The 25,586-nt window shown below is 35.6% G+C and overlaps 1 protein-coding gene across 3 annotated transcripts in view; it reads right to left on the bottom strand.

Moving 5' to 3' along the window:
- Positions 1 to 25,586, bottom strand: part of LOC140443518 (uncharacterized) — a 148,054-nt gene that overhangs the window by 54,005 nt on the left and 68,463 nt on the right. For all 3 annotated transcript variants that reach the window (XM_072534828.1, XM_072534831.1, XM_072534830.1), the window contains one exon: positions 19,411 to 20,779. In XM_072534828.1, coding sequence (XP_072390929.1) covers positions 19,411 to 20,779 — 1,369 coding nt within the window. The remainder of the gene's footprint in view (positions 1 to 19,410; positions 20,780 to 25,586) is intronic.

Genomic DNA, 25,586 nt, shown 5'->3' on the forward strand with positions numbered 1-25,586 from the left:
CTTAATAAATAGGAAATTAAAATAATAATTTATACATGGTAACATATAAACAATGATAATATCTTATTTAAAACAAATAGACGTTTTAAATAAAGACGATATGTGCGAGTTGTGATCAAGTCAAGGTCGTCAAATATGCATTTAATAATGGTAACTTGATACTATTTAAAGATTTTTATTACTCATGCATTGTTTGAATAAAGTGACAATCGTACATGGTTTATTGCTCATAATAAAAGGTTTATACTTTCCATGTAATACTGTATTTATGAAAACAAACAATACTGAATTTAAATAATATAATATTTGGTTATTAGAAGTAATCTGTATAGGTACCTAATGCATACTATTTTCCAATTGTAAACCATATTAAGAAAAAATTTCCTGGATTACGATGTCCCTTAGTATAGTTAAATGTTTACAGTAGGCCTTAAAAATAAATTATTATTTCTTGAAATTCCTTTATATCTCTGGAAAGACATTTTCAGAAGGCACTATTTAAGTTTTCATAATACCATAAATTTGCTATCACATGTCATTCAATTATTAGATAAATGAGAGAAATACTTCGAAAATATTTACGAAGCAATTTTATCCACGATATACAGAAATTTGTATCGTGGTTCTAAACTCTAATTTCACTATTTGGGAGAGTGATGCATCGTTTGTAGGCGTAGAAGTGGGGAAAGACGTATGAAAATCCAGTGGCGTACACTCACTTTTATTTGAACGTTAATTATATTATATTGTTTAAATATTATTGTTCAAAATAGGCCACAATATATCTATCTGCAGGTTTTTACTAAAGTTTCCATCTCTATATCCAAAGACCGTTTTCAAAGATATAAATTATAGTTATATTTATTTTATTTGTTTATTATTATATATTTATATAATCTTATATTTTCTTTTTTTTTTTTTTCTTAACTTTAAAAACGGTCTCTGGAATAGAGATCTAAAGGTCAGTAAAATAAACATGTAAATATATGTATTGTGGCTTATTTCCAACATCCTCCCTAAAAATACGGGATGCCACAAGCAAAAAGCAACAAAAAAATATATATTGCTATCATTTGTATATTTGAAAACGATCTCTTTATATAGAGATTGAAACGTCAGTAAATTAAACATTTCAGTTAAATATATTGTTACTTATTCCCAACATTATTTCTAAATATACAGAACGGCAAGCAAAAAGCCATAGAAAAATAAATATTACTATCACTTGTATATTTGAAAACGATCTCTTTATATAGAGATCGAAACATCAGTAAATTAAACCTATTAATAAATATTTTGTCGCTTATTCCATACAGTCTCCTAAAATTACAGAATGCCACAAACAAAAAGCTATAAAAAACAAGTAATATAAATGCTTCTATAAATGCTTCGCGTTTACGTTTGACATATAAATCTTGCCAAACTTTTCCAACTGTATGACCTTCGTTAATCCAGGTTTCATCCAAATAATATATTTTGCTTCCAGTGCTGCGAATTTTTCGTATTTCTTCTATATTTTCTTCTTTACAGAATAATTTCATTTTTTTCTAATAGCATACTTTTTCTGTTGCGTTTTACATATCAAAAGTTCATTTTGCGCATGGTCCTGATTAAGACTCTATGAAAGAGTCATCGTTTTCGAGCTCTTGAGAATTTTTTTTCAGTGTTGGAATTTCACTCTGGAATGCTTTTCCTACCTCTAGTTTTACCTTTTTCTTGCTTTTTATTTTCCAATGTATTTTTAAGTACACGATAAATACAGCTAACGGATACTTTTGTTAAACTGCTACAAATGTCGACCGCTTGGCTAACATTTAATGCCATTTTTCTGCTGACAATTCCTTCATAAACGTTTCGTATCATTACCTTCTCTTCGGACGTTAACATTTTCCGTCTCTTTTGGAATCAACATCAGAATTTTGCTGTCTTCTCTTGGAACAACTCGGTTTTTCGTCCACTGTATTTCAATAATCACAGAATATAACTAAAAATTTACTATAAAACGACAAACTATAACACTCTTATTATCAATAACACGTTTTATCAATACTACAATACAGTATTGATAAAATAGTATTGACAACAATAAGTTTGCAAACTTATCACATAAAATATACTCACAAAATGCAGCACATGCACTACCCATAGAAACGTCAATGTAAATCAACCATCGTTGATGTCTTGATCGACATTTCTTTGGCGAAAAAATAATAAAAACTAGTTTTACGGCTGTCTGGGTCCGAATTTTTGTAAAACGGAATTTCCTCGTTAATTCCAACGTTGCCAAACAATTGAAAAATATTGTTTTAAAATATCGATTTTTATTTTATAAATTTAAATATGTAACGAAACGGAACATATAAATAAAATTTATTTCATTACAATTTTGTGCTTGATTTTTTCTATTGAAAAAATCATGTTTTTTGTATTTTTATGACGGTAATAATCGCTGCGAGGAAGAATACAGGTTTTGGATGACCATAATTACTACTTGTGAACAAGAATTGGCTACACTGTACGACAACTTCTGGTCAAGTCTACTATAGAGAAGCACAAATAAATATACTACTTTATATATTCTGTAATTTCTTATAAGGAAACGCAAATTGCAATTGAGAAAACAGGCAGTTTTCGAGGGCCGCTGTGTACATTTAAATTTGAGGATATTCGGCGTTTAAACTATGAAATCACTCTTCTAAATTGAGGATTTCTACTATAGCTATCTATATTATGTAACTTTAATTTGCATCATTCCCAATTTACAGTTTGTTTTATACTGGCCCTGTTTGAAGCTAATCTTTTAATTAAAGATCATCTAATTTTTTTCTTCGGATGAAATAAATAATTGATGAAATTTTAAACACAACAGAATGTCTGGGGGAGACTGAATATCAAAGAAGATAAACTATGGAAACTTTAATTTGACGAATGTCGATCGTTAAAATAGTCATATTTTCGGAGAAGCCGTCATCAACATATATCATTATTTGTAAAATACTATGTTGTTTATTAGCGTATGCAACAAAATACAATTTACTCATTAAATTAAAAATATCAACAGAAAAAATTATAACGCCGAATAACTACAAACTGGTTTACAAAAGACGTTTGGTCTGGAAGATAATTTTAACACAGCAACGCACTCATACCACACAAAAGAAGTATTGTATTTAGTTTAGCAGACAGAACAATTAAATTATCTAGTTTACAATATTATTCTGAAAATCTAAAAAAAGTCAAAAATATTTATGAAAAATACAATTTCCTGTTATGTTGTTCTGAAGCTATTTTCTTGTGGCATGTTAAAGTAATTACTATTTAAATGGGAATAAGCCACAATTAAAGGTTAAAGCACGTTTATTGACGTTTCAATTTCCACTTTGGAAATCGTTCTCAAAAAAACAAACATTAGTTAATTACAAATTTTGTTTTTTTGTTACTTGGTGAAAATTCTTTTTAGAGGCGAATTACATGCTATGATTTTTTTCTAACGGATATTTTCAAGTTAAAGTTGATTTCATGTAATCAAATGAACTTATCTTACAAGTAAAGTCGTCCCAGAAAAGCAACTCAACAATATTGACAATATCATTTTAAAGTCGTCTACTTTAAAATGTATAATTTATGTCTGAATTATCAATATAAATTAGTCAGATAAAATTAAATTATTAGAAGAATTTTTCACCAAGTAACAAAAAAAAACAAATTTTGTTTAATTAACTAATGTTTGTATTTTGAGAACGATTTCCGAAGTGGAAATTGAAACGTCAATAAATGTACTTTAACTTTTAATTGTGGCTTATTCCCATTTAAATAGTAATTACTTCCTGTTATGCTGTGTTAAGTTGTAAATCTACCTTAATATTTTTAAACCTATCGAACATTAGTGACATGTTAAATAGAAGAAGAAGCCCGGGAGTAAAAGAGAAGGCCAGACATTGACAGTAGACAGACTGGTCTTATGGCTCTTTAGAGATAATTATGTATTAGTATTAGTTTGTCTTGTAATAAATAAAATATACAGAAATTAGTCGTCTATTATAACAAAAAGCCCACAGAGTAGAACAAATATGGTGTCAGAAGTAAAAAAAAGTAAGTCAAATATCGAAGAGTCATTATAATAGTTACAAAAGCCGAAACATAACCTATGGACACGTGTTGGGGTGTTAAACTCAAAAAGAAATTTATTATTAAAAACAGTCAAGATATAAAATGGACATGGAGGAATAAAATGCTGTCGAGCAGAACCAACCAGTCGTTGTAAAAATAAAAAGTAACGTAGTCGGCAATGAAATTCAACCTTTGTCAATGGAGTGAAATTTGGCTTACAACTGGGAAGAATGGTGCATGAATTTCAAAATATTTTTGAGGGTGACAGGTTTCGAGGAGTAAAATGATGCGAGAAAGATACTCTAGATCTAGATCTAGATCTCTACTATTACACTATATTGGTCTAGAATCTAGACTCTAGATGCAAAAAAATATTTACAAGTCATTTTTAGATAACATGGATACTGTAAAATTTAAAGAGGTAATAGAGACATTTAAAAAATATTGTAACCCGAAGAAAAACTTAACATTAGAAAGATATTATTTTCTTACTAGAGTACACCAAGATGGTGAAACCATTAAGGATTTCATGACTAGTTTAAAGAATTTGAGTTTAACATGTGAATTAGGATTTTTAAAAGATAGTGGAGAAGAATAAAGATGGTCCAGGTTCGAAGTTTTACCAAAATAGTAGTTAAAAAAGTCTCAATTCAAATCATTCAAGGTATAGAAGTGGAGTTCCAGGTCCAAGTTGGAGAAATGATAATCAACATCGCAACATAGATGGTACGATGGTAAGTCAAAGTCAGGTAATAAGTCAGAACTTTAATTTTAAATCAAGAAATAATGGATACACAAACCAGAGTAGGAATAATAAAAGTAATTAAGTGCTAAAAAAGGTTTGTCAAAGATGTGGTGAAAACCATAGAAATAAATGTTCAGCATTAGTAGCTATTTGTCATTTTTGTAAAAAACTAGGTCCTTATGCAAAATGTTGTCAAACTAAAAGAGTAAATGAAATAAATGTAAGAGAAAGTACGGTACAACCATCTAATAATGTAAATGATCCATATTTTGTTATTAAAACAATTAGTCAGAATAGTATCAATTAGAATTGATCAATTGTAGCCAGAATTAATAAAACAAATGTAGTATGTTATTTATATACGGGTGCAAAAGATAATGTGATGTCAATAAACATTTTTAATGAGGTTAATGTAGAAAAGTTATAACCAGTCCCTAGATGTATAAATTTAAAATCTTTTTTAAACGATGTGATACCTATTGTATATAAAAATAAAGAAGTGTTTACTGGTTTAGGTTGTTTACCTTTTTTTTCGTCTTTATACAGGGGGTGGGTCTGTAATCTTCAAAAGACATTTCAGACCAGGACGCTGCCTGACTAACCTTAGTGCAGGATTCGTTCTTTGTACTCCCGGCAATAGTTCCCAAGGTACTTTAAAATGCCCTCTCGTCGCCGAGTCTACGCCGAATGCCTGCCTGCTAAACCCGACCCTCCTCTGACATCCAGCGATCTGGAAGCGGAATGGCCGCTGTAAGGCCGGCATCACTTTCGAAGCACTACTTTCATTCATCCACAGACTGTCAGCAAGGAGGCTCCCTGTCTCGTTTCAGGTAGTGCGTGGAAGACCCTCATCGCTCCTAGTACGGTATCACTCCCATACGGGCATTTCCTCCTTCTCCACAGTTCACACAGTCTAACTCATACAGTCTGACCTACTTTTCTACCTTCAACTTTCAGCATCTTTCCTTCTTACCTTTGCCGTTGGTCCAGCTGTCTTTCCTCCTCTTCTTTTTTCTTGATAACTGCACGGATATAGTTGTGTCTACTAGTCCAACCTGCTTTATTTTCAATCATTCTCTCAATCATTCCTCTCACTGTAACAAAAGTCACACCTGTCTCTCTTTCCATTCTGTTCCTTTCTATTCTCCATCTGTTGCTCTCTAACATAGTATGTCTCACAATGTCCGAGTTTACGCAGTATAGGCAATCATCTGTGTCAGTCTTTCCGAACCTAGAGAGGTGAGTCCTAAAACACCCGTGTCCTGTGAGCACCTGCGTCAGGAAATAATCCAGTCGCCTGTGGCCACAGTCCACCCAATCTCTTATGTTCGGTATCAGTATTTTCGTCCATTGTGTCACATCCTCCGTGTTATGCTGTTCGTCTTGCCATCTTTCAATTGATCTTTCCCTTACCTGTCTTCTCTCGGCCATAGTAAGATTCGGGCCTCTTCTTTCATAGAGCTCTTTTATTTCCACCGCCAGAACATGCAACGGACCACATCTAGTGATGGTCCACAAGGCTGTCGCAGACACAGTCCTGTAGGCGCATGCCACTCACAACAGACTTGTTCTGTCCACTCGTGTCATGAGCCTCCTATAGACCGTTATCTCTACCGACCCGCTCCAGACTGGTGCCGCGTAGAGGACGATCGACTGTACAACACCGTGTAAGACCCTCCTCTTTTCGGATTTGGGTCCCCCAATGTTGGGCATCACCCTCCCCAACGCAGCCGCACTATTTACAGCCTTCCGGGCCACCCCTCGCACGTGCTCCCCCCATTTTCCATTCTGGTGCAGTGTCACTCCTAGGTACTTTACGTGTTTCTTGGGTGATAGACATGCTCCCGCACATTGTAATTCAACACTTTGCCTGTTCCTTTTCCCCTTCAGAATAATGGCTTCCGTTTTCTCTGTCGCAAGTTTCAGTCTGTGCTGGGTCATCCATTTCTTTACGACGCCGCCTGCGTTCCCAACCCGGTATTTGAGATCTGGCTCATCCTAGGCCACTACCAGTATAGCGAGGTCCTCCGCGAATGCGAAGGGGATTGTACCCTCTCCATATTCACAGTTCATAACCCCGTTATATGCCAGGTACCATAGCGTCGGGCCCAAGACAGATCCCTGAGGGACTCCATCCGTCAGGTCCACGATCGTGCTCTTTTCCACCATAATCCTTCTCTCGGACAGATACTCCGCCACCACATTCATCAGGTAACCAGGACATTCTATTTTCTCCATTGCCGTCATTACCTCGTTCCACTGCAGCGTATTGAATGCATTTCTAAGATCGAACAACACTAGGGCCGCCGAGCGATGTTCATCCCCTCTGTTGCGCAATGCTTCGATCACTCTCACGATTGTATTAATCGTGCTTTTCCCTTTACAAAAACCAAATTGCCTCCGAGATAACCCACCTGACCTCTCAACCATGTCGTCTATGCGTACTCGCAGCATCCTTTCATACAGCTCACCGATGCAAGGAAGAAGACAGATGGGGCGATACTTTTCCCCAGTCTTGGGGAGCAGTACCAGCCTCGATGTCTTCCAAGGCTCAGGAAAGGTCTGTGCTTCCAGCAGTGCATTCATGTGTTCCAGAAGCCACGCAGGCTCCGCCCGTCCTAGACCCTTCACCGCCTCAGGTGGTATCCGATCCAATCCGGGGGACCTGCTCGTCTTAAGTGAACCCAATGCCTCGACAAGTTCATCCATGGTAAAGGGTACGGCGCGCTCAGCTCCCTCGTCCCTCCATACTCCATGCCATCTGCTTTCCGGAAAGAGCACTCATGTTACCTTAAGCTTCTGGTCCATAGGCATTTCGTAAGGAGGATACGCATGGAACTTCCTTATGACCATTTTGTATCCCTGACCCCAGGTGTCCTCATCCAGCTTTTCACACAGCTCTTTCCAGTGCCTTCTTTTTTCTGTATGGATTTTCCTGTAAAGTTCCCTCTTCCTTGCGCAGTAATCTTCCTCGATCTCCTCGATGACCTCCGGGTTGATCCCAGCTCTGCCCCTTGCTCTCGTTAACCTTCTTCTCAATGCTATACATTCATTTCTTAGTGCCTCGATGTCCGCATTCCACCAGTATAACATCCTGTTGACATCTCGGCGGCCTATCTGTCTTCCTTCCATCGCTTCTTTAATGACTCTCTCCAGGTTTTCCACCGTCGGTAATTGACCCTGCATCGTGCTCACTCTCCATTTAATCAGCTCCTCGTATACTTTCCAGTCATTCCCATCACCGCATTCACCTCCCGACGTCCCGGACGAACGGACCGCGTTAGTGGTCCCCGTTCCGGTTATCGAGAACCCGATGTACCGATGTTCAGTTCCAGTGTGAAGGCAAAACCTTCCAGCCTCTTGCTTCCGCAGCTATTCCTTGTGTCGCCATAGTGACGTCGATGTACGTAACCGTACCTCTCCTAACAAACGTGGGCTTCAGACCTGTGTTCAGTACCACTAGGTCTAGAGTACCTATCCAGTCAGTCAGTATCCTGCCGCGAGTTTCGGTGATGGGAGATCCCCACTCCGCTACTTTTGCGTTAAAATCTCCCAGCACTACGCTTTCTCCTTCTGTGTTTCCCACTTTCTGCATGATCTGGTCCATCTTCATCTCGTACTCGCCCACTGTTACTTTTGGAGAAATATAACAGCAGGCCAGCCGCACCCCCTCCATCCGAACAATCACATATCCTTCTTTCGGCTTGATTTCATACACTCGCAGCTTCCTATTCGTACAGCAGCCCTCCCGGTCGTATCTACAAACCATCCCCTTTTCCTCACCGCTGTTGAATTTGGCTCCGCCGTCATTAGCACATCGATGTTCTTTTCTACTGCGGCAGCTTCGGCAAGATCATGTGCTAATCTTGCTGTTCCCACGTTAGTTTGGAGCACCCTCAGCTCTCGAGTTTTGTTTTCTGTGTTTGCCATTTCTAAGACTTGGACTTCTTTTGCGCTCTCTTTCGTACTGTTTCAACTCGCGTACTCTTCTTGGGACTAGTCCTCAGTGATTCCTATTTTCAACCAGTCGGTTGAACTTGGGAATATTCTTGAATTCGCCACATGCCCAGTCACGTTACAGTTGAGGCATCTGGTTTTTTCTTCCTTAGATTCCAGCGGTATGTGACCTTCTTTGCCACATCGGAAGCAACATCCTCTTCTGTTTTGTCCCTTGCAGTGCCATTGTTTGTGTCCAAATGCGAGACATCGCAGGCATCTCGGTATTTCTACCCTTGATTCTATTACTCGGCAGGATGTGTATTCTACCTTTATTCATTTCATTTTCAAGATTTTTTCGGCCGCGTCTTCATCCACATCCATCACGGCACTCACTAACCCTCTTACTTCGCCTCGTGTCTCGGTCCAAATTTTGATGATGTCACAGGCCCGCTCTTTGCCAGCTGCTTTCTCCTGCTTTTGGATCTCCTCCTCCGTTGTATTGGGTGAGATTTTCTGTACCAAGATTCTTCTCTTCACGATGCCCCCTTTTGGCCACCGCTCTCGACACACATGTATTATCCGAGAGGAGTTTCTTCACTTCCTGTGCCATTTCCCGTCCTCCGCCCAACTCCAGTTATATTCCTTGATCTCTAGTCTGTCTGATCCTTTTTATGTCAATGTCCTTTCTTCCTATCAGTTTGTTTTTTACTTCTATCATTAGATCCACAAAGGATTTTTCTTTGGTTTTGCTAATTATTACGACTCCATTTTTTTCTTTGAGCTTGGTGTTCAGTTGGCCCACCTTCTTGTTGTTTTCTTACCTAGGACCGTGATCGTCACATCCCTTCCTCTTGCAGCCCACTCCAAAATTCTCCTCTATGTTTCAACTCTCAGTGCTGCCGGCGTGTTGATTCCCACGTTTTCTCTTTTCAGCTTCTCCATCTTCTATACCAGTTTCCTGCACGTTTTCAGGAACTTCACCGGCACAGATTCTTCCTGTTTATTTGGGAGAAGTTTGAATCCATACTTTTCCTTGTGGATCCACGTTCCATCTTTATGAGCAGACATCGTGACTCTCATAGTTCCTAGGCCGACCTCCTCGTCCACCTCTGCTGGAGCACCTGGTAGCTTTGGAAACGTTGCTCTGGCCTTTTCAATGGCTTTGTTGTCCTCGTCTTTCTTGGTGACAAAGACTGCCACGTCTGTTATTTGTGAGATGTCTCCGTCTTTTAATATGGTCCTCGTGAAGACCTCCTCCGCGCAGTCTTCATTTAGAAACTTCTATTTTTTCCTTCTTGTCCTTGCATGTTGCCATCTTGTCCGCGATAGCGTCGATCTTAACTTTCGAGGGTCTATGTTAATCTGCGCGCCTCTGGATGTCATGCACATAGACTTCCTTAGTGCCTCTTCTTCCTTATTTTCCTTCACTTCCTCGATATAATCGAGCATCCGATTTCTCAGGATGTCGACCTCCCTCTTTATGGATAGCCTTGTATTTGGCACCTTCCTCATGAGTTTTCCGAGTTCCGCTACGCTGTCCTGGAGACGCTCCAACTTTGATCTAGCTTTGTTCTTCAGTGGCTGTCCCTCTTCCTCCGAACTGGTCGTTTCTGTCCTGTTGCTTGATTTTCTTTTTCTTGACCTCCGCTTTTTTCCATTCATCATCAGAGTTGCTTCCGCTGTTCGAGCTGCTTGCTTCTTCTTCTTTCTTTCTTTCGTTTCGTTTCCTTAGACTCTCCTCCCTCATTTTATTTTTTCCGTCCTTCTGCCTGTTTTCTCCTTCCTCTTTTTGTTTTTCTCTTCCCTTCATTTCTTCCTCTGTCTTGATTTGCTGTTTCTCTTTTTCTTCCCTATTCTTTATGCTACTTCTGCTTGCGCTATTTCTAGCTCCAATTTCTTCATCTTCTCTCCTCCAGCTTTTCTTCTCTTGAGTTTCAATACTTTCTTTTACTCCCCCTCTTCTACTTTCCCCTTCATACCCTCATTAGGTAGTATACCCAATGTATGTCATTTAGAAATTGATAAAAATATTAAACCTTCCAAGAAGAAATAATAAAGCTTCCAAGAACCGCCAAGAAGAATACCCTTTTCTTTACATGATAAATTAAACAGAATGTTGCTACGGGAGTAATAGAAAAAGTCAATGAAGCAAGTGAATGGGTAAATTCAATAGTCCTAATCGAAAAAATAATGAGTTTAAGAGTTTGTCTGGATTTAAACAAAGCTATAAAAAGATGTCATTATCACATACCAACATTTAATGAGATTACGTCAAAATTAGCAAAAACAAAATATTTGGAGGAGACATAGAAGGAGTTTGTTTGTATACTGATTATATTCTTATTTATAGTAAAACTTTTGAAGGTCACAATAAAATACTAGAACTAGTACTAGATAGAGCAAAACAATTCAATTTAAAATTTAATATAGACAAATGCAAATTTCTATTGTCACATATTAAATATTTGGGTCATATTGTTAGTCCAGAAGGCATATGTCCAAATTCTAGAAAAGTAAGTGCAATTTGTCAAATGCCAATTCCTAACTGTGTAGCTGATATTAGAGAAGATTTTAAGGAATGATTAATTATTTAGGTGAGTACATAGATAATTTAGCAGTGCGTACGAAAAATTTAAGATTATTATTGAAAAAAAATATTAGTTTTCACTGAACAGAAGGGCTGGGAAAAGAATTTGAGGCGCTTAAAGAAATGACTAGTCAAACGTCAGTATTAGCATATTTTGATCCCAATCTACCATTAACATTATCAGTTGATAGTTTAAAGTTTGCAGTTGGTGCAGTGATTTTACAAAACAAAAAACGTATAGCATATGCATCTTAATCTTTGTCACAGTCTCAGTCAAATTACGCATAAGTAGAGAAAGAGTTATATGCAATCCAATTCGGATATACTAGATTTAAACAATATGTATATAGTAGAAAAGTACAAGTTAAAACAGAACATAAACCATTAGTCAGCCTTTTTAAGAAACCATTATCTGAGGTTCCAGCACGTTTGCAAATAATGATGCTAAACTTACAGCTTTATAATTTAGAAGTTAGCTATACTCCAGGAAAATGTCTTTTCATCACAGGTACATTAAGTCGGTCAGAAGTACAAGGTCCAGGTAATACTGATAGTGGACATGAAGAGTTACGTATACATAGTTATTAGTTAACAATTTAGCTGTGTCTTCAAGGGAAATACAGGCAGCAACCAAAACTGAAAGAGTTTTACAGTCAATAATAAAAAATTATAATGAAGGTTGGCCAAATTCGAAAAATAAATTGGAAATAGAAATTAAAGCATATTATAATTTTAATCATGAAATACATGTTGTGGATGGACTAGTCTTTAAAGGAAACCAAATAATAATTCCCAAATAACAAAAAAAATTGTTATGGTCATGAGTGTTTTCCTCGCTTGTTCGATTCTTGATAGAATTTCTTTTTTGGCTTACACTGGCTGTTGATGTTTGCTCCGAAATATTTGTTGGAAGTTACATGTTCTATTATCTCTTGCTTGGCATACAAATGTACGTTTATTAGTATCTGTGTAAATACTATAATTTTCTACTACCTTGATACCATTTATTAATGTAAAAATTTAAGTGAATCTTTAAAGGCTGTGATAATTTGACATTTTAGTTGTTCTTTTGGTAACAAATCTGACTTTTGTTCGTCATGGTTATTATTGATTTGTGTTTCTTGGACTGTTTTGATGGGTTTTCATTAGTTTTTGAGGTACTGTACGTGTGTAGCGTAATTTAAATTATTTTAATAAATTTCGTAATTCCACATTGGTTGGCATAGCCAAATATGCAGACATTATATTTTTGTGGGTTTTGACACAAATGTTAGGGCTGTCAGCAAAGAATATCAAAGACAGGTTCCAGAACGTCGAGTTCTGAATCATCAAACGTTTGGATCATTGTTTAGTTATTTAAAATAAAATTTAAAATTTCCTAAACCAAAATCTGAAAGAGCATTAGAGCGTTTACAAAAACACCCTATCGTTGACGCAGTCGAAGCAGATTCTAAAATAGGCACCAGGCAAGTAAGCAAACAATCAAAAGTTGCCAGTGTTTTACAAAATAACAATTTACACCTTTCCAGATTCACGCTTACGAATCGAAAATGCAATCTCACTTTTATAATTTGAGGTAGATTGCAAATTCTTCTTCTTAGTCGTTGACCTGATGCAGGTATCGTGATACCATGAAGCTATTAGCTAAATTTCCCAATGTTTCTCCACGTTTTTCTATCTTCTGCCATTCTAGCACATTCTGACAATGTAGCGCCAATGGTAGCAACAATATGGTCCGTGTATCGTGTGGGAGATCTACCTCTATTTCTTTTGCCTTCTACTTTTCCCTGGATGGTAAGTTTTTCAAGACCATTTCTTCGAAGCACATGTCCAAAATTTGTGTTCTTAGTCTTTTCTTTATGTTTAGCTGGTCCAGTATGGATTCATTTGTTCTTCGGGCCACCCATGGTATTCTCAGCATTCGTCTCCAGCAGTACATCTCAAATACATCTATGTTCTTTTTGTCTTTCTCAGTAAGGGTCCGGCATTCCGATGCATAAGTAAAAACTGGAAAAACTAGACTTTTTACTAGTCTCATTTTTGTATCGGTAGTTATTTCATGGTTGTTCCAAATTTTTGTTAATTTTGCCATAGCGCTTTTTGCGATTGCTGACCGCCGCTTTATTTCTTCAGTACAGCCTCCTTTGTTGGTTATTAATGAGCCCAGATACACAAATTTATCTACAACAGCGATATTGTTTATCATGACCAGATGATTTTGATTGTTGTTAGCTCTGTCAATTATCATGATTCTCGTTTTATCTCTGTTTATTTTAAGGCCCAACATTGCGCTGTCCAAAATTTGACTCTGCCAAAGATTGCACACAAAAATCCCTCTCTTACGTTTCAACCGCCGACCGAAGCAGCCACATTAGAGGTGAATCATCCGATTGCGTATTAACAATTATAAGTTATAATATTTCTTACACAAAAGCAGAGAGCAAATAAATGGTATCGAACAATTTAAAAATATACTGTTCATAATTGCAATACATTTCTACTGAGTAAGAAGAAGTTTATTTAAATCCATACAACAAAAAGAACCACCGCTTAATGAAAATACACCAAAAGTCGAAGAAATAATTCGAAATAATTATACCTAATTACTTGTACCCAGCCGAAATATTTAGTCAGCTACACTTGGACGGTGTTACAGAAACCCTTCGCGTTTTCATGGTCCTTCGAGGATGTATGATGTAAATCTATGATGTAACCTAGGGATTACCCTAGTTTACTTTAGAACTTATTTTAGAAGTTTCTTCCCACGTGTTCACAGAACAATTTCTTTTTTTTTATTTAAATTAATGTGTTTCGGCTACAAAGACCATTGACACAAACAACTCATATTCTGTTGAACAACTGAATGTCTTTTAAGAAACCAATTAGGTTAAAGACTTGATCGGGTGAGTTTAGAACGTCTTTGATATTTGACTTAAGTTCATGTTGCATTTTGTGTTTTGCGAACCGGGACACTCGATCAGGATGTGTTTCACAGTTAATACACTTGAGCAGATTTGACAATTGGGCTTCGGCTCGGACTTCATTAAGTATTCATGTGTGAGTCGGGTATGTCCTATTCTTAATCTTCGGATGGCAGCTTTTTCTTTTCTAGAGATTGTTGGAAGTTCAAATTTTTCAACATTCTACCGGATCTCATGTTATGCACTCTTGATTGTGTTCCAGTGGGTTTGCCAGGTATGATACTATTGTTGCTTGAATATTTGCCTTAGGTTATTACGGATTTAAATATGTTGTGCTTTTGAGGATTGACTGTTTACACAAGAAGCTTGCTTGACTGCTTGGTCTACTTATTCATGATCGGGGATATCGATATGGGATGGTAGCCAGATGATCGTGACATTTATACCTTGAAAAGCGAGTGCACTGTAAATTCTATGGATTTCTTGAACTAAGAGATGCTGAGAGTATAGACTTTTTATCGAGTGTAGTGACGACAGGGAGTCTGTACATATTGCTTGATTTTTATCATCTGTTTTTAGTTTTTTAAAAGTTTCTAGTAAAGCATAAAGTTCTCCAGTGTATACGCTGCATAAATTCGGTAAAAAAGATGATTTTATTATTTCATCATATGTGGTAACGGCATATCCAATGCCTGCTTCGTTTTTGGACGCATCTCTATACAGAATTTTTTGAAATTGGTTCTTGCTTATTATTTCTTCGAAGTGTTGCTAAGAAGGTTTGAGGTTTCATGTTTACTGTATTCTAATAGAGAAGTGATTGAATGTCGGATTGGTCTATTTCAAGGCGGGGTATCCGGGATTGGAAAGGGATGTATTTTAGTAAGGTCGATGGTTTTTCTTAGAGTTAATTTCTGGATGTCTATTATTGATTAAATCCTTTGCGGGGTCTCCACAGTCGTATACGGAAGCAAAGTAAGATTGAAGAAGATACTCTCGTCAAATCCAGAGAAGTGGTTCATTAGCCTCGCAGTAAAGGCTGTCTATGTGACTAGATTTGAAAGCGCCCCAGCAAAGACGAATAGAAGTGTTATGCACAGAGTTCAGTAGCTTTCAGTCAGATTTTGATGCAGACATGTATATGAAGCTGCCGTAGTCCAGTTTTGAGCGGATTAAAGCTCTATATACACTGTGTCCGTAAAGTATGAAACAAATTCTTTTTTAGCTAAACAGAGCATTTTAAGAAATAATCCTGAAACACGTCGATTTTTGATTTTAATTTACCGTATTTTAAAATAATATTCTAATATACAGGGTGAATTACTTTTCTAAATTTTCTAAATCTAAGATTTTCTAAATTTTCTAGACTAGCGCACGTAATAGCATATGTTCACAGATTTATTTCCAATTCCAGATTTCCCACTAAAACCCTTACTGGTCCACTATCTCTAGATGAACTCCTAACGTCCGCTAGCTCAATTTGTAAAATTGTTCAACACCAACACTTCAGTTCAGAAATCTCTGAACTCCGAAATGGCAAATCACTCTCTAATAAAAACATGGTATCATTTAGCCCATTCATGAATCACTCTGGACTTTTATGTGTCGATGGACGCTTAAAAAATGCAGACATTCTAGAATATCACAAACACCCTATTTTACTTCCTTCTAAATTACATGTAGTCACTCTATTGCTTTCACACGAACATACTAGACTTGGTGTGTGTGTGTGGTGTGTGGTGTGTGTGTGTGTGTGTGTGTGTGTTGTGTGTGTGTGTGTGTGTGTGTGTGTGTGTGTGTGCGTGTGTAAAATAGCCATTGTTTTATTTTAAAAATGAACATATTTTGGAAACAGAAAAAAACTACAACAAAAGGTGCATATTAGAGATTATTCTCATAAAAAAGATCTAAAATCTATCAATAATAAGACTAACATAAAAGATCTTTCAAATAGATATCAAAATTTAATAAATTGAGTTGTTTTTTTAACGCAGTATGGCAGGCACATGTTTAAAATATGACCCGGAACCATTCGTATTTTAAAATACCTGCCAGATGTATTTGAGGGTAAGATACCATGTTTGCATTCCATGTAAAACCGCCAAATAGTATAGACAAAAAAATATAATTGTGTATAATACTACGTAATGTTAAATAATTAAAGTGCTTATTGAAAATGGCAAATAGCCGAAACGATGAAGCAATAATAAGGTGTTTTTATTGATAACATACCGAAAAACCCAGGAATTAAAAAAGTTTTTATTTTAAAATTTACGGTCAATGTAATGTAAAAAATACCTTCCTTGATTATTATGATCTGTTATTAACATAAATTTATATTAAGATATAATGATTAATCAACATGAGGTCTTGCGTAATATATTAGATAAAATTTCAGAATATAATTTCAAAACATATATTAGTAAATACACAATTTTTTGATTATATTAAATAATTATGTTTTTAATAATTATGCAAACTTAATATACTGCAACCAGTTATACCGCAGCATTTAATAAAATATATTTATGATTGTTTTCCCGAAACATGAAAATCTGACAAACTATATAGTGTAGGGAAGGGTAGTACACAATGAGACGAATAATAGATTTTTATTTCTGACATCCGCATTGTTGAATTTGTCTGTCTACAAACTGAGTTAGCAGTCATCAATATGATTATTTGCTCAATTATAATCTGAAACAAATATTCCGTGATGAGTGAAGAAACAGAATCTTTGATTATTTTTCTAACTATCTACATCTGTCTCATTGAATACTATTGATGGTACACAATGAGTCAAGTGGTTTTATTTTAGTATTGCCTAGAGTGTAGTTTTTATTATTGAAAATAGCAATGATTTTACAGGTAAAATAAGAAAACTGAAATGAAAAAAAAAAACGGATCTTAATACTGTTAAATTTTACATCAAATTTGAAATAAGATGCAAGGCGCTTTTTTTTATCCACATTTTTTGGTTTTATACACCCTTCTCTTTCACTCTCCTCTGATGAAGTGCTATCACCTCGTTTATTTTTTCTTTTTTGTTTTCGTGTTGAGCTGCTTACCTTATTTAAATTTACCTTAATTCGTTTATTATTCGGAGGAGTCATTTCTTTCGTTGCTGTTTGTTGTTTTAACCGATCCAAGTCAGGTGTGTTAGTTAAAATTGTACTCTTTTTAGTTTTTATTGTCTTCACATCTTTTCTCTTTTCTGCTTTTGGAAAACTAGCGAGGGAAACTGGACGAATTTGCAGATAATACTATTTCCTTAGAATTTTGAAACATTATCGGTGTTTTAGATGTCTTTGGTGGGAATACTACTTGATTTTCAGGTGTTTTCGACGAGGATGGTATAACTTGATTGGAAATCACAATAAAAATTTCTATCGACTTTGGTTGTGGATTTCACTTGTCAGTTTCATTTAATCTATCAGTCGCAGAACTTCCAATGAAGTCAGCTTGAGAAAAAATATCTCTATTAAGAGGAGAAATTCCTGTTTAATTAAAACATGACAGAATATTAGTAGGTATTAATATGTGCCTCTACTATACATTGCGCTATCTGGTATATTGAAATAGGTTTACATAGCGGCATTGTAATACGCTTTAAAGAAAGCAAAAATTAAAAGATCAAGGGGTTGTAGTTTGTTACTACAATGAGGAGGCAGAGTCAGTGTGATTACATCGTTATTCTTTGTCAGTTGAACAACGTGATATATTACATGACTCCTGATTGTCGCAGATTAGTATGGAAGGATTTTCAATTGAACTGTTTGCTAAACTTGATGTAATGTTTCATAACGCCGACAAACAGCCCGCTATTCATCCATTCACTTGGATTTGCCAAACCCAGTGCGCCAAATGGATCTCCTTGTGTCATATGCTCCTGATAATACTTCCTTGGAAAAATCACGACATGGGGTAGAAACGTAACATTCGCACATACAACGACACATGTGTAAAGCAACTATTCAGCTGTTTTACACCTTTCTCGCCTCGGTTTTTTTAGGTTTCTGCACTGTTGCTGTACTACTTTCATCAAGGTTATATATCCCGATATTAGACAAATCTGATGGATATCTAGAATAAACGGCATATAAATTGTCAAAGAACTTATTGCCATTGTGTGGATTAAATAATGTTAATCTTCATAAACTGTAACCCTCTGGTTTACGTATCCTGAGGTTCCCACTCCTATTTAAAAATGATCTGATATTTAAAAATCATTTGAGTCTAGCTATTTTATCCTTGATGGAATTCACTGAAACTGGAATATTGTTTTTAATCGCCATATCATATGCTAACTTTCGTGCTTAAATGGTTGTTAATTCGTAGCTCATTTTGCTATAAGTTTTGATGTAATCACACAAAGAAACTTCCTGTTCCTCTGAAAACAAACGTCGTACAGCATAGTTGGGTTCCATTCGATTATTATCTTGATTTGTATGTGTTTTTGTCCCATATCTTTATAATGTCTGAAATTTTACTCCGTCCTCGATGGCAACAATTCTCCATAATCTTAAAAACATCTTGTACGACACTTGCCATATCATCGGAGCTGAATGTCGCTCGACTCATTGGTTTCTCTTTGCGAACAATGTCTGTAACAAACATAATAAATTTTTATTCTACCGATACAACATATTTCCCAGTGTATTATTGTGTATCAAGTAGCATTGTTGTAAACAAATGCAAATAATCATATTTAAGTTTTAGTTTTATGACCCAACTATTGGAGGTTAGAATATTAGAATTAACTGTGGTATTTCACGCATGCACTTTCAAAATGACACAAATCAACAATTAGTTTCGATAATAAGTCAACAAAACTATATAAAAAGTAACTTCCTACCTTAATTAAACAGTTTATCACTGTAACTTTCACAAGGTCGTGAATAAAATGATGGTATATTAACTGGCGCTGTAAAATTACATTTTTATGATAACGTTGGTTGCAGAATTGAATCTTGGCGGTAAATTTAAAAAATCATTAGATTGTCTTATTATGTAACATGTTTCTTTGTGTACTACTCTTCCATACGTACAGTTTAAAGCTAATAAGATGTATTTTAATGTCACATCAAAATATTTTATAAAAATGTACTTACAGATGGACTAATTGACTTTTAAGTTCCACATCGTCTGGACTTATAAATTCTTCATTGTGATTTCGATAACCTCGACTTAATTGTTTTTCATGTTCTCTTAGTACCGGTGTACACACTTTTATTAATATTGTACTCAATGAATTTAAAATGGCAATGGCATATAACATAATATAAATTTTGGGACCAGGCGTTAGTCTTTGAATGATTTCTACTAAAACCCATGCTGTAAAAGTTTGTATAAAAGTGGCCAAAATATTTCCAGCGTTATTAATTAAATATGGGTAATAAGTATGTACAACTTCAAAAGGAAAATATCCTTTATCAAATCCTAGATTAGTAGCGTACACTAGGATGGACAACGTTGGAATCCATGACATATTATTTAAGTTAATCTGAAAAGATTTTAAGGTAATATACGAAGCTAGAATCACTATGGAGAGACTGCATGCAATATGGCTAATCCAGTTATGTAAGAAAAAACTTCTGGCGTTATTTTTATTTAAAAAACATATAATCATAATTATAATGATAAACATAGTGCAAATTGCTGTATTGTATGAATCTTTTATATCACAAATTTCAAGAATGTCTTCTAAAAACATTAGGAAAACTATAATTCCGCTGAATTGTTGTCCAACCATGGATAATGCAATGGACAGACATGACCTTTTATTTAATGTAAGTGAAAAAATAGTTTGTCTTTTGGTATTAATCTTAGATTTTAAAACAGCATTAATTATCATATCGAGCTCACTTTCAACAAATTTTGTATTTCGTAATTTTTCTAAAGCTATTTTAGCCTCAAAGTTTTTGTTATTCCAAACAAGAAAATATGGCGATTCTATCGTAAATAGAGATGTTACTATTTGAATAAGCGCAAGAGCTGCCCCTAATATGGCAAATGCAGCTACTGATATGAATGAACTAAGCATATATGCCAATAAAACTCCAAATAATATTCCATAATATATAAATCTACCGCTGTTTCTTAAATTTTGTGGTTCCATGTCGTGAATATACTTAGGACTTGATATTAATGTTATTGACATACATGTCCCTGCCAGTATACGAGCAGCATGTGTTGTAATTATTGCACCTTGTACAGCTATGGGTATCCAAGAAATGACTAACAATATCCCAGATATAAACATTAGTTTTTTAGTGCTTAATTTGTAGCTTACAACACAAAGTAGTACACCGATGCAAGATCCTAACAAATAGAACGTCCTATATATATTTTGACTATCATTATTATCACAAAAGGTGTGCGTGTTGCTGCTGATATTATGTATCGATGTGTTGCAAAGTGGAATAACTGCAGCAGGTGAAAGCCCTAGATGTATACCATTGGAAACAGCGCCAACGATCCCTAAAAATTAATAGAGGTAATTATTTGTCGGTAAATTTTAAAAATCTTGGAATTATGTAATAAAATAGTGTTTTGACCAAAAATAGAATTATATTACAAAATTATTTTTAAGTTTATTTAAAAGAAAATATTAAAAAATAATCGCTTATATTACATATACATAGCTAAGGATTTCTCATAGAAATTTAATGACATAACCAATGGAAAGGTCAATGGAATCTTTACTGCTTTACAAACCCAACAAGATACACCTTTGAATGTCCTAAGTTTCAACAGCATTCAAACTCTCTCTACAAAATATTAATTGAATTTAATATGTATGCACCATTCAATATCCAGTCGCTACTGGCTACAGGCTCACAACAAATATATAATATCATTATAGATTTCTTGTCAGACACATGCACAGTTCTATAGAATTTGTACGCAAGAATGGAATTTTTCATGATCGTGTGAAAATTTAGATTTGTATCCTTTGTTTACCCTAAATGTTATAACACCTTATCCGTGGTCCAGTTTTGTTTGTCTACTAAGAATGTCTTGATGGGCCCCTAGACGAGAAGCAAGTGACCCTGTAAGTTTCCTTGTCATATATTCTTCTATTAATTATCCGTTAGTTCTCTATTAGGGATAGAGTTGTGTATTTGTCTGATTGGAGAATCTATTGCAACTGGCTGAATGACTAATGTCTATGCTATTAAAAAAAAACTCATTTTGGGTGATATTCAGCAAATTTTAAAAAATAAATAAGTAAAATAAAACAGTGCAAACCAAAGTCAACTCAGAGTTGACTGGTACAGATGTAGTCCTCGTTTCGAGTTCGATTCAGTATATTCCCTTAAAATTAAATCCTTTAACATCAATCTCATGTCGCTTTTTAAATTGTAACCTAAAGGTTATTACAAGTGGCTTGTTCCAATTGCTAACTATGTGTTCACTGATGATGGTCTGATTAGACCGAAACCGTTTTGATGAAATTACATTCCGTTCGGAAAATATAATTTGTTATTAAAATATTTTTTTTATATACAGGCGTCAAAATAAATTTATTCAAAAAAAATTATAAAAGTGATTCGAAAAAGGGTTAATGTAAGTGTTCAAATTGAAGCCCATTTTGATCAATGCATTTACTGCAACGTTTCACAACGGAGAGGCAGGTCCGGCGAAGCATATCAAGCTGTCTGCGAAGATTTTCAAATTCTTCTTCAATTGCAGTTCGGTAGTCGAGAAGAGTACGTGGTCCTCTTCCAAAAACGCGGTCCTTGAGAAGGCCCCATAGGAAGAAATCACAGGGTTTTAGGTTACATGACCGTACGGGCCACTTAAAGATTCCTCGTCTACCTATCCATTCTACAAAATTAACATTAAGGTACTCCCGCACACATGACGCGTAGTACGACAAAGCTCCATCCTGCAAGAAATTATGGATGTTCGCGATTGTTGGATTGTTATCCATTTGCCCGCGTAAATCTTCGAGCATTTCCAGATAACTTTGACTTGTCATGTTACCCTCAAGACGAATACACAAGAACTCTCGCATGGATACCTGCCCATACACCAACCTCAGGCAGGTTTAACTCTTCTTCAATGCAGACGTAAGGATTCTGGTTGTTCCAGTATACGCAATTGTGGCGATTGACTGTACCGTTTAGCTTGAAGGTTGCTTTATCCGACAACAAAATGGAATGCTGGAACTGCGAATCATCCTGACTGCATCCAAGGTATCACTAGCAAAATTCCAATCTGCGATCGAAATCATCTTCTGTCATCAGGTGCCACCAATCATGCACCTCGATGTGCATCGACCTTCCTTCTGGAACTTATAATTAAATTTAATTGGTTGAGAAATGAAAAAGTTTCATATAAAAGTTAATTTATCTTTAAATATGGGACATTTTCGGACCTCAAGTGAGTAGTATCAGTAGTGTCTAGTACATAGTTTTACCCGTGTAGGGTAGCTCCCTAGAGCACTTTGCTCGAAGGGCTCTAAACTTTCTAAGACTCTGAAGCTGAGTTTTTTTCTTCTTAGAAAGACTGTGTTTTATTTCCACCACCAATAAAACCATAAAGGCATTGTCTCTTCAAGACAATGCCACAATAAGAGCGTACCGGCTAACTACGCAATATTACACCATATTGCGCAATATTTAGAACAATTAATAAACAGGGAAACTTATTTCATACGTTTATTAATTACACCGGAGACGATACCTCGTGAAGTGCTTGGAGGAGATGCGGACGGTAAACTGGATATTGCATGTGTTTCAACATTCGTCGTAAAGAAGAATCGGATATTTGAAGTTCTCCCGATATCCGCACTGCAGATTGGTTTAGCTGCTCAACAAACGCCAGTGCTACTGTTTCCATATTTTCGTTAGTTGTTACAGATACCAGTCGTCCAGAACATGGCACATTGGCAATACAGCCTGTTTTTAAGAATTTCTTGTACATCTTCCACATTGTTGAAAGATTTGGTAGCGGCGAGTTCTTGTTATTAAAATTTGGTTAACATAAATTCATACGTACGAAGATACAACGTAAGAAGAAATCTTGAAGCGTTAACTTGTATTGGTAATTCATTCTGAAAATGCATCTAGGTACTTGACGACCACGTGCTATCATGACACCGACACAACTATCTGAAGTAAAACATGCTTCGTTTTAATCTTTTTCAACAGCGTTGCCAGACTTATGAGCGTTGCCGGACTTATGCCGATTTTTCGAGAGCCTTGCCTGAATTATGCCGATCCCCGTATATACCATTGTACACCAGAAGTTTTTTACTTTACTGTAGGTTTTGAAAACTAAAAGTGAATTAACAAACTATATACATCATATATAAATCGCAAGACCTGAGGCTAAAAGGTAGGGTCGTATTGCTACCTCCGTTCGACTTTTTATTGGGATTTTAGTCTTTTCTTCGTTTATTGACTGACCTATTTATTTAGCATGAGTTAAGTTACGTATATGTATTCTCACCTGTTACTTTGGTTCTGCTCATAATATTGATGTCATCTGCATATGCTACTAGTTAGACTAATTTATTGATAACTGTATTATTTCTACCTTCTGATGTTTTTCTTACTACATATTCCAGTGCTAAACTAAATAATGCCAGCCCATCAGCCTGTTTGAATCCTTGTGTTATTTGAAATAGGTTTGTTATATCAGGTTGTATCTGTACCTGAGTTATTGTGTCCAACATCGTCATTCGGGTGAGCCTAACTAATTTAGAGGATATTTTAAATTCACTTAATATTTTTTATAAGTTTGCCGTGGTTGTTGGGTCATATGCTTGTTTAAAGTCCACGAAAATACTATAGACATCTGGTTTTTTTAATAATTTTAATAATTTATAAAAAGGAATACATAAATGTAATTGTTAAGCATAACACTAATTACTGTGCATCCATATAAAATTTTAATAAAACTCTTACATGGTTTCTTTCACCCATACTCAACTGAGTACGGTTGCACCTATGACAAGAGTGGTTTTCACTACCCGATGCATTGGGCGTACGTTTAATATAATACCGAACCATTAACCTTTCAGTGCACGTGCACGCGCGTCAAAAAGTTGCATCAGTACATGCGGCGAACTGTGAGTCGGCATATTGAAATAGCAAGTATGAGACGGACTAAAAAATTCTGATAAAATCAAATGAACTTCTATTACAAACACTTATTTATTAATTATTTTGCAATGTTATACACAATCGTTACAAATATTTGTGCAATGTTGTAAACACATATTTTCAACATTTAACACATGAAGACTTGGTCGGACGGTTCTTTTTTCTGTCGCAGTAACTGCAGCGTGCCCTTTTTTGGCCAATATTACGAGGCGGTAGTGGATCTTTAAATTAAACGATTTCTGCAATTCTTAATTTGATTGATAGAGGAAAGTAGCCTAATTTCGGATAGTGTCTTAATTTCGGATAGCGGTGTATCTAAAAAAGTTTCTTTATTTGCGAACAGAAACCTATACGTATGTCACGCTGAATACCACAGAGAACATTATCTTAAATTGTTTAGGTAGTAGAGCTGCTCCCCGTTAGATGGCAGTGCCGAAACCACCAAACGTTATTGTGCAGTTTTTTTTCGGTCGTATTTCAAAGCCTATTTTTTCGTGTTTTTATTCCTGTTTGAAGTTTGATCTTTTGGCAGGGGTAAGCTAGAAACCTGTTTTATTTGATTTTGCTACTAATTTAAAGCAGATTTTAATCACATATAAATTAGAGAGCCCTAACCTTAAAAATAAAAAATTCCTAATTTCGGATAGTACAAGTCCCATAATTTCGGATATCCGAAATTAGGAACCTTAAATTGATGATCATGTTAGCATAAAAACTTTTGTTTCTTTTCAGAAGAAAATGCCAAAAACAAGTAAAAAACATAAACAATGGGATCCAGACCGAATGATACGTGCTCTCCGTGCCGTCAGGGGAAAGGAAATGGGGTATCTTAAAGCCTCGAAGTTATTTGCTGTTCCGAAATCAACTCTGGAAGATTATGTTAAGCAAGAAAATAAAACTCCGGAGCAGTTGGTTGCTGTTAAAATTGGAAGAAGACCAGTACCTACTTTCTGCAGAAATGGAAGCAGATTTAGTCTCGTATTGCCTAGAAATGGACCGGCGATTTTACGGAATTGGGACCGCTGATATCAAGAGACTTGCATATCAAATAGCTTTACGAAATGGTCTTCGTCATCCATTTGCCCATGCCGAATCTGCCGGTAAAAAATGGTTAAGGGGATTTATGAGGCGAAACGCAGTTTTGTCCCTTAGAAAACCACAAGGAATCTCGA

This window comes from Diabrotica undecimpunctata, chromosome 6, assembly GCF_040954645.1.
Source record: "Diabrotica undecimpunctata isolate CICGRU chromosome 6, icDiaUnde3, whole genome shotgun sequence".
In the NCBI taxonomy this organism is placed as follows: domain Eukaryota; kingdom Metazoa; phylum Arthropoda; class Insecta; order Coleoptera; family Chrysomelidae; genus Diabrotica; species Diabrotica undecimpunctata.